We start from the raw sequence: 16,982 nt of genomic DNA, 5'->3' as shown, positions 1-16,982 counted from the left end.
AAAGTTTGAATGTGCATAAACAGACTTATCATTTTATAGTGCAGAGAAGCATAAGATATAGACCATGTTTTTTGGCTGGCAGGCTTAAATAGACTCTCACTAGCATACATGGGCTTCGAGCAAGTTCAGAGAAAGCCTGGCCATGATAGAATCACGCGAAAATCACTGAATACCGAAAAGAAGCTAAGCAGCCATGGACTTGCCGAAGTTAAATGTGGACAACTACAAGCTATGATCTCAATCCAGCATTTGAAGGAGAAAATGCAGCACCCTGAACAATGTCATAAAGAATTGGTTGGAACTCATCCAAGAACTCATAATTGGTTGGGCCATGGATTGTTCATGGCTGGAGTAGAATGTTCCTATCCAATAGTTAAGCCATGCATACTGGCAACAACTCCATTTTTTTCTCATTTGTTGACATATTGTCAATCAGATGTATCCCTTTTCTTTTTTTTTTAGGAAAAGTTGATATTTAATCGAGGACATACATCAGAAGTATGATTTATCAGAAGGGGGCTGTATAAAAGATGTACACATTTTCTTTTTCTTTCTTCTTTTTTAATATCAGCAAGTCTAATAAAACTGGAAACAAGTTCTCCTTAGGGAAGTAGGTCATGTAGAATTCACCGATGTACTCGTTTTTCTATGGTTTCAGATGTATGATGTAAAATGTAACATGTTGACAGTGACTTGTGGCACCATATATGTCGGTATTGGTGCACCACGCAAGGATTTAGTTTTTCCAAACACATAGAATAAATTTGGATGGATAACATGTCACAAATGTGAAAACCTATCAGATAGTTCAAAATTCTTACACAAGTGGCATTGGAGGACTGGCCCAACCTCACTCTGCATATCCAAGAAGCCTCAGACATCTTGATTTCCAATACACCTAAAAACCCATTAAAACTTTAAAACAGAAACATCCTCCATGACAACTAAGCTAAGATCGACTTAGGGTTTTGCCTCAACAGTGCTTACATTCAAAGCTTCAGGTAACATAGATCAAGGGTAGAGGTAGTGGAGAAGAGAGAATGTATACCTTGTAGACTAAAAGAAAATATTATTTTATTTATGGGGTGGAAGAAACAGCAATATGTCGCTTCAGGCTTGCAGGTGGGCGAAGGAGGGGTAGGCAAACTATCTCTTGCCGGGAAAAATTTTACTACAAGTGGGAAGAAAGCAAAGCTTTGATTGACAGCTTGGATACAGGTGGGAAAGATACTTGAAGAAAAGATTTACCTAGGACAAATTTACAAGACTTTTAACTTTCAATAGGGATCTTTCCTGTTTACTATTCTTATTACTTCCAAAGTTAAGCATTGTTTACTATTCTCAGGGGCAGTAAGTTGAGAATTCAGTCAAGACACCAACTTGCCAACCCAAAAATTAGGTTGCGCCTGTGCAAGAACTGAAAGCAAGTAAATGAAAGAGGAGAGAGAGAGAGAGTGACCAGGGCGTCTTGTGGGTGAGCTACCAGGCCACTCTCACACGCTCAATAGCTTTGAATTCTTTATATAACCGCACTTTTAGCATTTCTCTCTTTTCTTCATACAAACAACAATCGATGAACAAATTCCTATCCCCCCATTACATATTATATACACACTAGTAACTCACGCACTTTCTCTTTCTAGTGGACCAAAACACCAATTCATTCTCCCCTTGTCTCTTACTATAACCCACCATAACATTTACTTAAAAATCAGCGAGTGTTAAACAAAAAAACAAAAAAAAAGATTAAGTAGAGATGGGACGCATTACCGTGTGCGAGAAGGACAATGTTGAAAAGAGGGCAATGGACTCCTGCATGAAGACAACAAGCTTCTTTATATGCCAGAACATGGCACCAGCAACTGGCGCCTCATCCCAAGACATGCTGGTTGTTTACTTGATAATATAAAAGAATTCTAAACCATTGGGGGAGAGAAGTGGACTATACGTTGTTTTTTTATTTTGATATGTTAGGTCTGCCAGAGATGTGGAGAGCTGCCGGCTGCGCTGGCACGATCTACCTTCGCTGATCTTAAGCACGGGCCGTTCTCAACGCGCGCAGAACAGGCCATTGTGCAGATACATCTGTTGTTGGCCAATCGGTAGGTATGTCATAGCAATATGACATGTTACTAAATGCGAGTATCTAAATGACAGACGAAAACTAAATGATTGATCGAAATGTGTAATGCAGATGGGCACTGATGTGCAGGTCAGCTACCTGGCCGGACTGATAATGTGTTAAAAAATCATTGGTAATACCAAGCTTGAAAAAGAAGCTTTCAGGCCAGGGGTTATCGATCCGGTACCCACAACGCGGTCTTTCCACCTGAGGCGAAAATCGCCACCACAGCGACCGCCTCAGGGTGGCTCATCTTGGGGAAGCAGCCCTCGGTGTTCAAGATGGAAATGTTCCCACTTGCTAACTAAGAAACAGAATGACTTCCAGCTCCAACAATCAGCCAATAAAACTACAGCACTTACATTACAAGGTAAAAATGATGAAAAAGATGACACTATTGAAAAGATCAAGCTAAAATCTATCAAGGGCAATACAAGAACTGAAAGCTACCGCGTAACAAGCCTGGGACCCTACAGGAGCAATCTCGGCAATTTTGCCGGAGCGCGCAGCGGTTCCATAATCTGTTAATGGATTCACTACGAGCTTTTGCCACAAATATTGGTAATGATGGAGCTGCATCATCACCATGGAGCCAGGTATGTGTATGGAAGTGGAAGAAGCATGTACAGCCGGACGAAAACAACAAAGGCGGCTCCATGAAAAGGTTGAAGATGACAATTGCGAGAGAGTCGAAGGTGGAGAAGAACTCAGGAATGATTCACATGTACAATAACAGATTAGGTCTTAGGGATTTACCATCTGATGATCTAATGAATCCTATAGTTTAGGACTGCTTTAAAGAGCAGAGGCAACGAAGGAGACTGTGGTGGGCTTCGTCTTTTGCTCACACAGAGCCACTCTCTGTGTAATCAAAGTCAACTATGGTTTTAGTTATAAACAGTTTAGTAGGTCGCAAGTGAGGTGAGGCTCATATACACTGTTATTGCAAACAACAAAAATTTAAGGGCATGACCAGGTGTGTGATTCTTGAGAGGAATATTTTATTCTGTAGTTTTGGTTACTCATGAAGGACAACTAGGTTTCAAATATTAGCCATTTGATCCTTCTGACTAAACAAAATTTTGTATGACATGATTGTTAGGGAATGGCGATGAGCTTTAGTAATAAAAGCTGGGTCAATAAACTAAATAAACATATTTTGGGTAAAGAACAACAGTGCTGAAGCCCAAATAATGAACGTATTTGTTTAAGTTGCGTATTTATAGTTTGCTTTGCACAACATTTTCAATAATTGGTGAACTAATGAAGAAACATTGTACTTATCCAATAAATAAATGGCTCTTATGCAATAAATTAAGTCTTGACAGTAAAACATTTGGAGATTTAAACCTATGATCCAACTTTTTAAATAATTCTCTAATTTTAGGACGGGACAAATTAAAGGGAATCTTTTACTTGTTTCCCAGGAACACAACACAAGACTTATGACCTTACCCGTTAATGTCCAACGAGACTAAAAACCATGAGTGGTAGAAGATTAGAAATAATGACAGAGATAAGCTACACAAAAACAATCAAGTCCTGCCGCTTCAAACTCATCAAGATTGCAAAGTGAATCACTCGGTTGATTGCTTCTTTTGTATCTGTAATGATTGTTGTATTCATTATTATTGATCGGGGTGCATATTTAAAGATAATATAATCGGTTGCAAAAGGAGTACAAGGAATTGATCTGTCTACAAAGTAAATTTCAGTATTTCTCATCAAAAGTTATTATGCATAATGCTATTACATTATTATATCTAAACTAGAAGATGTAAAAATCCATTTTTATTTATTGTTGTTCACTTGAATTCGAAAAAAGACACTGTTTTAATGTGATCTAGTACAACATACGTTAGATTGTATCTTATATTATGGGTTCTGTATCTTCACCACAATTGATTGTGTTTTATTCAGTATTTCATAACTACTTCTTGCTCTGTTTGTCTGCCGGATTTGAGATCAGTGCAGTGAGTAAGAAAGAGGTGAGCTTATGAGAGGCTGCCGTCGACTCTGAATACAAATCTTGACGTCTTCTCTGTCCAGAAAATCAACGTTGGTGGGAAATGCAAAAAGTGAGTGAAGACATCAAACGTGAACGGAGAGACAGATCTGACTACAAGGATGTGAACAAGACGCTGCCCAAGAAGGAGAAACCAGGAGCAGTGACGGTGTAAAAACTTGTGGGTGATAAACAATTGAGGGAGACTAGGAAGCTTTCCGGATTGACGCATGCTAGGTGAGTACACAATGACGGCGCCAAGACTTCCTCATGGGCAGAGTCTCTTGGTTTACATGCATAAAATTCATTGCTACTAATAAAGATTTGTAAAACTGCGACAGAAATGTCACCACCGAGATAAAGGATATCAAACATCACTTGCCGAAATACGACGAAGAGGAGACAATCTACACGCTTCAGGTACTGACAAGGGTCTAGGCAGTGAGGGACAAAATGTTATACCTCAGACTACAGAGTTGATTCCTTTGTTATTGAAGACGCTGACAGTTGGGTATTGGATTACTAAGGAAAAATGATTCTTATTGGTGGAAGGAACATCCTATTCGTACGTGATGCAATAGTGGGGAAGGAGGACTAGGCAAAACCACTCTTGCCGCGGAGAAAGTTTATAAACAACAGCAGGAAGAAGCATTTTGATTGCCTAGGCTGGGATCACAGTTGGGAAAGAATACTTGAAGAACGTGACTAAGGACAATTTTACAGGAAATTTCCGTTTAAAGGGTCCAGCTAATGGGGTAGACAAATGGAAAGAGATGGATCTTGATCATGAGTTGAGGGAACACTCAAAGGATAAGTGTACATGATGGTTCGATGAGTGGGAAGAAACTTGAATTTTGGAGAGAGTAGAGATGCTTTGCTTGAGATACACCAACAGAAAAACAGTACGAGTGACTGCTACGACCGGAGCATAAATTGCCAATTGCTCCTGAACCATCGCTTCGATAGTTATAATCACACCGCTTGAACCCTGTTCTTCAGCCGGGAGGGATGGGAAACTTTTTTGCAGAAAGGCATTGGTCTGATGCGCCCAGCTCTACTGCGGACTTCTCCAGTAACCGCACGCGTGCCCCGCACGCGCCGTACTCCTTACACTTTGATTCCTGTGAGCCTTTGGTCACACCTTCTTTCTATTTTGGTGGAGATTGGACGCTCAGTCTGCCGCGGTGGCGCGCCTTTGGCACGCACCGCGACCTCACGGGTCACCGACTGTGTCCACAGTGCTGAGGTGATGCCCGTGGGAGGGGGCACGCAAAAGAGAGATCACATAGAACTCCAAAAACGGAATTTTGGGTTAGACAGGGAAGAGACACGATGTTTTGAAGGGAGAAGAGAAAAAGACTTGATGCTTGGGGCTCAAACTTAAGTAATGGATTCCGATTTTAAAGATGCAACAAAGTTTTGCTATCTAAGGTATGTATGATCTCCTTCACATCTCAAGTCGATGTCTATCGTATTTTGGCTGTTCTCGAAGGCTGCAGAAATAAGATGTTGGAAGATTAAAGTCGCCTCGTGGATAGTGTAGGCTTTGCCATAATCGCAAACCAACCTTCATTCGGAGCATGTTGCGAAGCATAATTGAAAAGAATGATTGATAGAAGTTGGTTAGGTTTCGAAAAAGAATCGCTTCTGGAAGAGCTGGAAGTTTGTAGAGTTCATGAGTGATGTATGGATCAATTTGCAGGAGGAATACAGCATGAAGGGAAGTGAGGTTTTTGGTCGTGTCTTATTGATGAGAAAACTAAAAATTGAGTTATTTTAGTAAACTGGCGTATGTCAATACACAAAGCAATAATGGTGTGTTTAGGAGACAAACGACATTCAAAAATCCGCGTTCCATTTTGCTTTTGAACGTAGACAAATTGCCTAAGTCTTTCATGACTACTTTGTTGGATTTCAGCTTTTAACAGATCTTGATTTTTGAAAATGCCCTTTGATGGTTCCCTGATGGAGCGGAAAGCTTTCTTTGCAATACTTAAGTTGAGAAATACAAAAGTTAAAGAAACTTTACCAAGTCCATAGGCGTGCTTTCAACTTAGAGACTCTGATTGGACGGACTTTTGTGACGTGAGTCCCAGTTGAGATCAGAATTTGAAAACATTGTGGGTGTTCTTGTAAGACGCTGGGACGAAAAGGTCCCTTACGGAAGTAACGCACAATACAAGAAGGTTTTGGGGCTGTTAACAATTTGAAGAGTAGGTTAGGTGCATGCAAACACTGAAGTTACTTGAAGAGATCGGAAACTAAGCAGATGAGAGAGTGGCATTAGGAGTGCAATAGAGATGTGAAGTGATTTGTTTTTGCTATGGTCAGAATAGGAAAGCCTTGAAGATTTGAGGGTATCAGCGTGTACAAGATGGACAAGTGCCTCTGGATAAAAATCTGGCTCTCCTCCTTTATGTCTTCAGCGGTTCATTTGGGAAAGGTATGCATAATTTAGTGAAGACAAATTACATGGTAAAAGTTTTATTGCTGCACAATTTATGCATTTGAGAGAGCTCAAATTTTCTGCATAAATTTCTAATAACATAATCCTCTAATGGCTTTAAAGAGGAAAGTTTGCGACAAACAATCAATGTCCTTAGAGTGGGAATAGATATGGTGATTTTCTTACAGTTATTCCAATTGTCTATATGTAAAGCCAACTCCTGAAGGGCTGGACAACCTGAGAAAAGTTGTTAAAGAAGTTGAGCGGATTGATCACCTAGAACTCGTAAATGTAAAGTTCTAAGTTTTGGGAGTTGTATGAATGTAGGAACCTTGAAACTGAAATTCAATTTCAATATGATGAGTGATTCGGAAGAAAAAAGGTTATCAAGCAACACTGGTGAAATAGTGAGAGAAAGATCAAGCTCTTGAACACTGGTGAAATTAATGGTTTAGATCGCCATTCATACAAGGTTGATGAACTGCGAATTATGTTGACCTCTATGGCGAGGAGTCATATTGTATGAACTCCAATTGAGAATCTTTTCACCAGCCTTCGTTTTATCCTTCACTAAAGTGTAGCTCCAGAGTATATCTTGCAAATCAATATCAATATATGTGAGTTATATTCAGAGCTAGAGCAGTACATAGAGGAGGCTATGTCCGCCTCGTATTCTCATCACGGGCACCTTTTCCTCTTCAAAATCACCCTTCAAGTGAAAGAATGCCCGACAATGAAGAAAAGGAAGTCAGCCGGCAAAACTCTTGAGTATGCGATAAAGCAACAATAAATGTGTTAAGGGTGATCTATACTTTGTAATCAGAGTTTGATTTGGGTCGTTTCTGCTTGATTGATTTGGTTACAACAGCCCATTAACAGTTTCCTCGTAATTTTCTCAAAATCTATGACTCCTCGAAACAGAACAGAGCAGAGGCCATGGCTTCTTCTTCAATCTCTTCTTCTCTTCGTTTATTCAAAACCAAGTCAATTCTTACACCAAAACCCGACAAAAACCTCTCTTTCTTTTACAAACAAATCACTTTCCCCCACCCGTTTGCCACTCTTTACCCTCTCCTCTTTTCTTTGCTCGTCCAAGGCTTGTTTCATCAGCCTGTGGAGGAGATTGTTAAGCTTTCTTTCTAGCTTACTTCCATTCTAGAAATAATGGGTCCTTGAATGTGTTGAAGCTGATGCAAAAGAATCTAACTTTGCTGGTTGATAGCAGTAAAAATGGAAAGAATCGAGAATTAGAAGATATTTCATCAGCGTGCTGGCATGCTGGGTAATCCATACTTATAATCAGACTTGAAAGAAGTCATATTTTGTAGGTTCATTATAAACATCCCTGATTTTGTATAATCTCTTGTTCTTTCAGCACATAATCTCATTATTTATATGTTAGTGTCACATAAAACGGAATCATTGAAAACTATAATCAAGGAAAGCTCTTTGAAAAGTAGTAGGATTGAATTTCTATAAAGTTTTGTACAATTCTACAACATTAAAGCATGTTCAAGAAGCTGTTATCTTCATTATTTTGATGTTATCTTGTCAATGTTATCATCCGTTTAAAGTTGGCATATATTAATCCTCTTGCGAAGGCAGAAGTATGTGCAAATTCTATATCCCAGGGCCATGGCTAGTAACACCCAAACTTCTTGCAAACCACCCTTCAGGTTCACCGTGTTGAATGAAGGCGAGCTCTGCAAAGTCCGGCATCCTCCTTTGCTTTCGCATTCGTACAATTGATCTCCGGAATATTGCACTTTTAGAAGAAGTCTAAATCCATAGTACATGAAGGACGAGTACTTCAACCACTGCATAAATTTTGGTATGTGCTGCAACCAAAACATGTATAAGTTCAGTCTTGTAAATGGACTTATCATTCAAATTGGCAATACTTCATGTCCTCACTGGTCCCGGAATTAGTCTTAAGAATTCGTATTTGCCTCAATGGAATTCTTTTGAGTTTCGTATAAGCAAGAATCGTTTAGTTAAAATGCGTCTATTTAATTACAAGAACTCGAGACTTGTACCTGGACATAGTAGCCTCCTGTGAGAAGAAACAGCATTAGTATCAAAGAAGCAATCATTCCAGCNTGATAGCGATCTGATGCTTTTGCTTTGTGTAGACTGTAAAATCTACGATTACAATTACAAGGATAGAATCTTGTAATGCAAGCCATTGACAGTCTAGAGGATACTTTTGTGGTTGTGGGGACTTTGGTAGCACCGGGATATCGCCGGAATATTCTGAGACCTTGAAAGTGAGAGTGATAGAACTAATAGGTGATTTCTAAATACTTTGCCCCTATTTATATAGGGAACCCAAGGGCTACGAATCCTAGTAGGACTCAAAATCCTACTAGAAGGAGTAGTTATAGTTTAGGAAGGAGATATGATCACTTTCCTTTATCAAGTCACACTTAACATTATGAATAAGATCCATGATCTTGATAGAAGTAGAAATAGGATAAGATTTTGTTTTCTATTCATAGACTGTTGTAGACTAGTGGGCTTGACTCAGGAGTTAATATATAGTTTACTATCTAATAAGAAATAAAGTTTGTTTTATATATTGATTAAATAAAATTTATTTACTAAGAAATAAAGTTTGTTTTATATATTGATTAAATAAAATTTATTTACATTTTATCTCAGATAAAATGAAATTTTTTGTTTATAATAATAATAATCAACGTCTAGACAGACGATTTTGTTTATTATTTTTTTTGCTAAATTATTTTTCCATTTTATGTTTATTAAAGCTAGTAAGACAATTTAGGAAATTTTTATGCCGTATAGTTTCAGTGGATTCCAAAAAGGTCAACTTGATTTTTAAATGTCAAATTCGTCCTTCAAAATCAACCTTTGATAAAAAGGTAGCCTTTAGGGATAATACTATTAGTCCATTCAGCATTGGCCTTTATTTAATAATAATAATAAAAAAAAAAATTATCAGTAAAAGCAGGAGATAATCCACCCTAGCCCCGATATCTGGTTCTTGCCGGATTCTTCACCGGAATCGACAGGAAAAGCCACCGTAACCCGAATCACACACTTACCCGGCCTTACCGACCGTTTTTTGGCCGGATTTTCACCTCCCCGCAACTAACTGTGCGACTGCCGTTTTGTGCTCACCGGACGATTCCGGCATCGTTACGACCCCCGCTACCATCATCTGATTCCCTGAACCTCTCACACCAAAACCCCTCTACCCCCACCCCGCCACCCCTGGAAATCACTGGCAATCGCGTGTTTTGTGCTTCGCGCGATCGCCCCTCTCAGGCCGGATTCCGGCCGATCCCACCTTCAGAATCCAACCTGCCTCCACCCCAAGCTTCACCGGCCTCCCCTCTATAAAACCTCCAGCATCCTCGGCCGAGATTGTTTTCCGATCACCGCGGCATCACGTAGGGTTTTTGCGCGATAATTGCGATTGGGATTTTGATTGGAGTAATTTTAGAATTGCTTAGACGGAATTGGGTGGTGCCATGCGATTGTCTTTAAAAAATAGTTGCTGATATCTGATATCTATACGTTTCTTCATCCAGAAANTTTATTTTGATATGTTAGGTCTCCAGAGATGTGGGAAGAGCTGCCGGCTGCGCTGGACGAATTACCTTCGTCCTGATCTTAAGCACGGGCAGTTCTCAGACGCGGAAGAACAGGCTATTGTGCAGCTACATTCTGTTGTTGGCAATCGGTATGTCAATGCATATGCATGTTCTAAATGCGAGTATCTAAATGACAGAGAAAACTAAATGATTGATTCGAAAATGTGTAATGCAGATGGGCACTGATTGCAGGTCAGCTACCTGGCCGGACTGATAATGATGTTAAAAATCATTGGAATACCAAGCTGAAAAAGAAGCTTTCAGGCATGGGTATCGATCCGGTTACCCACAAGTCGTTTTCCCACCTGATGGCAGAAATCGCCACCACGCTGGCACCGCCTCAGGTGGCTCACCTTGCGGAAGCAGCCCTCGGCTGCTTCAAAGATGAAATGTTCCACCTGCTAACTAAGAAAAGAATAGACTTCCAGCTCCAACAATCAGCACCAATGAACACTACAGCCACTTACATTACCAGTAAAAATGACGAAAAAGATGACACTATTGAAAAGATCAAGCTAAATTTATCAAGGGCAATACAAGAACCTGAAATGCTACCCTCGAACAAGCCCTGGGACCCTACAGGAGCAATGTCGGCAAATTTTGCCGGAGGCTGCAGCGGTTTCCCTATATCTGTTAATGGATTTCACTACGGCACAACATCATTTGGTAATGATGGAGCTGCGTCATCACCATGGAGCCAGAGTATGTGTACTGGAAGTGGAAGCACATGTACAGCCGGAGAACAACAAAGGCGGCTCCATGAAAAGGTTGAAGATGACAATTGCGAGGAGTCCGAAGGTGGAAAAGAAATCAGGAATGGATTCACCATGCAAAATACAGATTATGTCTTTTGGGATTTACCATCTGATGATCTAATGAATCCTATAGTTTAGGAATGCTTATAAAGCAGAGGCAAGAAGGCAGACTGTGGCTGGCTTTCTCCTTTTGCTCACACAAAGCCATCTCCTCGTGTAATCAAAGTCAACTACTTGGTTTTAGTTATAGACAGTTTAGGAGGTCGCACGTGAGGTGAGGCTCATATACACTTTTATTGCAAACAAAATCTTAAGGGCCANGTCACTTTGTTAGGGACATGTTTCTTTAATAATCCGCTAATTTTATCCGATAATTTATTTGCAGTGTTTGATTTTGTATTTATGCTTCTTGTTTTTTTGCTGTTTATTTAACAGTTTGCATTTGACATACTACCCAGTAACTTTGTTAGGGACATGTTTCTTTAATAGTCCGCCAATTGATTTACTGTGTTTGACTTTGTATTTATGCTTCTTTGTTTTTTGCTGCCCAGCAACTTTTTTAGAGACATGTTTCTTTAATAATCTGCCAATTGTATCAGCTAATTGTTATTTATGTAAACTTCAAGTGTTCAACAGGCAACTACCATAGGTTTGTTCTTATCTTTTTGTTTTTCAGATCATTATTCTAGGCACAATCATTGAGATCAAGCCAGGAGAAAATAAATTGATAATGAGAAGCAATTGATAATCTGGCAACCAATACAAGTGCTCCAATGGAAGTAGAAGATTTGGTGAAGGTGATGTTCGAGGAATTGCCTGTGAATGCAGTACCTGAGGGAGAGGAAATCCAACTATTGTCATCAATATCAGAGGAAGAAAAAAGTGATGAAGTGGGCATAGTTGGAGAAAAAGGGTGAGGAAGGCATGTCTTAAACTTTGCACTTGCCCAAGATATTAAAAGGTAAACAACAGCTGCTTAGTACTTTTAGTGTCCACTCTATAAGCATTTTGAGTTGGATAAATTAGATCAGGATTAACTTTATCTATCTCAACTTGTACAGGGAATCAGAGCTGCAGTGTAGCACCTATTACTCAATTTCCCTCCTAACAATATTCTCAGATTATTATTATTTATGTCCATTCTTCTGAAGGAAGTCAAATGGGATTGTCGATCTTAAAAACAGTTGCTGTTATGTAAATGTTTCTTACAAGAACAAAAAGAGAAAAAGAAGAAAAGAAGGAAAAAAGAAAATCAATTAGCCTGCTAGAAGCTCTGCTGGCTTGGGATGATAATCATAAGTAGTACTGTTGTATGAGTCTTTCAAGTTTTGCATGACGTATTGCTCATCTTCTGTGTCTTTGTTTTTTTGCAGCAGGGCAGACTATGTAAAGTACTGATCATCAAAGGAAAAAGATGAAGCCGTCGGGGTTGAGATTATACTGCTCTTTCTTCTCATCAGATTTGGAAGGAATAACTCATGCTCGGAAATTACATTCCAATTTCATGGGAGATGTGGTGACCGCAACCATTGTTGTTCTGGATCAGACGGCCAGGTGGGCCCTAGCTAGGAGAACGATGGCAAACCGAAGCTAAACTCTAGATTGCACAGGGCCAAATAAATAAAAAATGCATAAAAACATTTACACATCTGCTTGCTGTTCTCCAAGTTCTTATGACAAGCTTAGTTGCTGGGAAGAATCATCTTAAACAAGTGCGTGATTTAGCCTATGAAATAGAGGATGCAATTGAAGAGTTTATGCTTGAGGTACCTGATCACTCTCATGAACATAAAATCTCTCAATTTCTTCATGATGTGGCTCACTCTGTAAATGACAAGAAACCCGTCGCTCGGTTCTCTTGCATGGAGACTATCAAAGCCAAGATAAAGGATATAAAATTTTTAGATGCTTTTCGCATACTTCCCCTGAACATGCCTTGAGTAGTTCTGGCACAGTTTGGTATCCCGAAGCCATGGTTGATGAATTAGTAGTCATTGAGAAACGTAGAATTTAACTTCTTGATCTCATAAAAATGGGAGAACCAGGGAAGATGCTGGTTTCACTGGTTGGACTTCGTGGCTCAGGTAAAACCACTCTCATCAAGGAAGTTTATGGAAAGCTGAAGGAAGATTTTGAGTGTCTGCTTTGCTTTCAGTTCCTGACCCTGTGCCTGTGGAGGTTGTATCAGATAAGATTTGTGCAGCAATCAAGATACCAGTTCCCAAAGGAGCAGATGCAAACCAGAAGCTGCATTCATACTTATAGCAAAAGAGGTACATTATTTTTTTAGATGGAATTTGGAGCAATGATGAGCGGAATCATATTCAGCGTGCTCTACCTGATGGTCGCCCTGGTAGTAGGACAATTATTTCCACACGGAAAGGTGATGTAGCTTCTTATTGTGTAAAGCCTTGGAATCACATGTACTCTCTCGAAGCTCTAACACGGGATGAGGGATGGGAACTTTCTGTTATAAGGCCTTCTGAGGAAATAATTGCCCTGAACGCTTGGTTGGCTGTCCTGTGCATATCTTCACATGGTGTGAACGATTGCCATTAGCAGTAGTTGCTGCAGCCAACATTTTGTCAAATAAGTGGCAAACTACATCAGAATTTGACAAAATTGCATAATAGCTTAGGTCATGAGCTAGGAAGCAGTGACCATTTATCATTCCTGCAAAAGATATTACAACAAAGTTACTTCCATCTTTCCTATAATCTCAGACGCTGCTTCTTGTACTTTTGCAATTTCCCAGAGGATCGTTCTGTTCCATGAGGAAGACTGGCTAACTTGTGGATAGCTGAACATTTTGTTGAGGAGAGAAGAACAAGACAACGGAGGATATGGCTAATGAATACCTCAATGTCATTCAAATGAAATTAGTTCATGCAATTCAAAGGGATCGTCAAGGGCTAGTAAGAAGTTGCTGGGTTCAAACTCTTGCGCGAGAGGTTATCATCTCCAAGTCCGAGGAAGATAACTGAAGCCAGGTTTTCACAGAAAGAAACAGAATTATAGCTGATCAGCCTCCTAGATGCTTATCTATCGACAATTTTCACAACAAATCGTTACCTGCAGGGACGGACTTATCTCGTTTTCGTACCCTCATCTCATTTGGGGGAGAGAGTTGTAATCAATTATTGTCTGGAAAGCCACTTGACAGCTTTAGGTTTAGATCTGGAAGATGCAGCTTTGGAATGTTTTCCACATGAGATAGATGCTCGCACACTCTTAGGTACCTAAGTTTGAGAAATACAAAGATCCAAACAGTTCCAAGATCTGGTAAGAAGCTCCTAAACCTCTTGACTTTGGACCTTTGACAAACATGTGTCAAGAAGTTGCCCAAGAAGATCCGTAAACTTCGCAAGTTGGTCTACCTCTTTGTTGACTCGATCAATGTGAATCAAGCTCATGTAAGGGCAGAGATGCCTCCAGGAATTGGAAGTTTAGAATCCCTACAGAAGCTGTCACTTCTCAAGGCAAGCAAGAAGATTATTAGAGAGTTGGGAAACTCGGTTCAGCTGAGGAAACTGGGGATCACAAAGCTTGAAAGTGGTCATGGAAGGGATTTGTGTGCATCAATTCAAAACATGGAGGATCTTTCCTCTTTACATGTGTCATCAACAAATGAAGAGGAATTTCTTGCGCTGGATGATGTTAGTAGATCTCCTCGTCTCCCTTGTAGTTTATATTTGGGAGTTCGTTTACAGTACATTCCTCAATGGATTAGCTCCGTACACAGTCTCGCTAAGATATGTCTTAAAGGGTCAAAATTGTTGAACTGCCCTCTTGAGGCTATTCAAGCTTTGCCTTCGTCACTGGAGCTTCAATTGGTTGATGTGTATATTGGGGAAGAGTTAAAATTCAAGTCCAATCGGTTTCAGAAGCTGGTGATATTAGAGATCGAACAATTCAATGAATTACGCAAGGTTGTCGTGGAGGAATAAGCTCTTCCTGAACTTCAGAAGCTAGTTTTAGGAAAATGTATGAAATTGAACAAGGCCCCGGAAGGAATTCACAAGCTCATCTAATTGGAAGAAATTCTTCTGCATGGTATGCCCGAGCATGAGAATAGACCCTTAGTCATAATAAACGATCTTTGGAGGCTCGTCACATCAAAGTCAGTGCTGATTAATTCTCTTCCACGCATAGCCAGTAGCATGCTGCCATTGCTAAATCTTACATTTCGTCTTTGGTAATGTCTCAATTCACTTGCTTATATTTACCATTCTTTCCCTTTGCATCACATCCATTACAATTGTTTTTTTTCTTGAAATGATTGTCATGAACAGATAAAGTATCTACACAGTCGTGAGAATAAACTGATGAATCGACTTCCGAATTCATCAATCAGGCAATGGCTATTTCTTGTCAATGTGATACTTGCTATGAGAATGTAATATCTACTGTAATATTGCTAGCAAATTTGTCAATGTGTTACTTGTTACATTGTCCAGGTAATTTGTAGTATGATGGGATCAGGTATCAAGACAAAGAGTTAACATTTAAATTCACCTGTAATATGAACTGAGAGTGTCTTGCTTCTGATGTTATAGTTGTGTTTGTAATTTATATCCACTATGTTGTTCCTTGAGGAATCATGCATTTTGAGATAGTGTTTGGTTGTAAATTAAATAAAGCATAGATAATTTATTTTAAATCACCAAAAGATGAGGAAAGAAATTTCTTTTTTCCCTTCCAAGTGTTCAGTTGGAAATTAAATAAATCAAAGATACCTTGCTTCAAATCGCCAAAAGACCTCCACAGGTATTAATTATTTTATTACAGTGTTTGACTTTGCATTTATGCTCTTTTTTTTTTTTTTTGCCTGTTTAGTTAACAGTTTGCACTGACATACTACGCAGTACTTTGTTAGGGACATGTTTCTTTAATATTCCGCTAATTTTATCCGATAATTTATTACAGTGTTTGACTTTGATTTATGCTTCTTGTTTTTTTGCGTTTATTTAACAGTTTGCATTTGACACACTACCCAGTAACTTTGTTAGGGACATGTTTCTTAATAGTCCGCCAATTGATTTACGTGTTTGACTTTGTATTTATGCTCTTTGTTTTTGCTGCCCAGCAACTTTTTAGAGACATGTTTCTTTAATAATCTGCCTTTGTATCAGCTAATTGTTATTTATGTAAACCTAAGTGTTCAACAAGCACTACTATGGTTTGTTCTTATTTTTTTGTATTTCAGATCATTATTCTTGGCACAATCATTGAGATCAAGCCAGGAGAAAATAAATTGATAATGAGAGGCAGTTGATAATCTGGCAACCAATACAAGTGCTCCAATGGAGTAGAAGATTTGGTGAAGGTGATGTTCGAGGAATCGCCTGTGAAGCAGACGTGAGGGCAGAGGAAATCCAACTATTTCATCGATATCAGAGGAAGAAAAAGTGATGAAGTGGGCATAGTTGGAGAAAAAGGGTGAGGAAGGCATGTCTTAAACTTTGCACTTGCCAAGATATTAAAAGGTAAACAACAGCTGCTTAGTGCTTTATTGTCGACTCCTATAAGCATTTTGAGTTGGATAAATAGATCAGGATTAACTTTATCTATCTAACTTGTACAGGGAAACAGAGCTGCTGTGTAGCACCTATTACTCAATTTCCCTCCTAACAATATTCTCAGATTATTATTATTTAAGTCCATTCTTCTAAGGAAGTCAAATGGGATTGTCATTCTTAAAAACAGTTGCTGTTATGTAAATGTTTCTACAAGAACAAAAAGAGAAAAAGAACAAAAGAAGGAAAAAAAGAAATCAATAGCCTGCTAGAAACTTGCTGGCTTGGGATGGTAATCGTAAGTAGTACGTTGTATGAGTCTTTCAAGTTTTGCATGATGTATTGCTCATCTCCTGTGTCTTCGTATTTTTGCAGCAGGGCAGACTATGTAAAATACTGATCATCAAAGGAAAAAGATGAAGCCGTCGGGGTTGAGATTATACTGTTCTTTCTTCTCATCAGATTTTGAAGGAATAACTTATGCTCGGAAATTACATTCCAATTCATGGGGATGTGGCGAC

The 16,982-nt window shown here is 39.2% G+C and overlaps 1 protein-coding gene and 1 long non-coding RNA gene across 2 annotated transcripts; both read left to right on the top strand.

Moving 5' to 3' along the window:
• Positions 1 to 1,756: 1,756 nt before the first annotated feature.
• On the top strand, positions 1,757 to 11,083 carry LOC116122373 (transcription factor MYB80-like). The gene is given in 5 exon segments (XM_031408234.1): positions 1,757 to 1,792; positions 1,794 to 1,814; positions 1,816 to 1,888; positions 10,150 to 10,279; positions 10,366 to 11,083. Coding segments are annotated over 5 exon segments (978 nt in total).
• A 519-nt stretch (positions 11,084 to 11,602) lies between these two features.
• LOC116122349 lies at positions 11,603 to 15,580 on the top strand. Its single transcript, XR_004126877.1, has 3 exons — positions 11,603 to 11,906; positions 12,319 to 15,140; positions 15,238 to 15,580. It is a non-coding gene; the product is annotated as an uncharacterized LOC116122349 (long non-coding RNA).
• Positions 15,581 to 16,982: the final 1,402 nt, after the last annotated feature.

Source organism: Pistacia vera, unplaced genomic scaffold, assembly GCF_008641045.1.
Source record: "Pistacia vera cultivar Batoury unplaced genomic scaffold, PisVer_v2 Contig133, whole genome shotgun sequence".
Taxonomy (NCBI): domain Eukaryota; kingdom Viridiplantae; phylum Streptophyta; class Magnoliopsida; order Sapindales; family Anacardiaceae; genus Pistacia; species Pistacia vera.
This window is presented reverse-complemented; position numbering and strand designations above follow the sequence as displayed.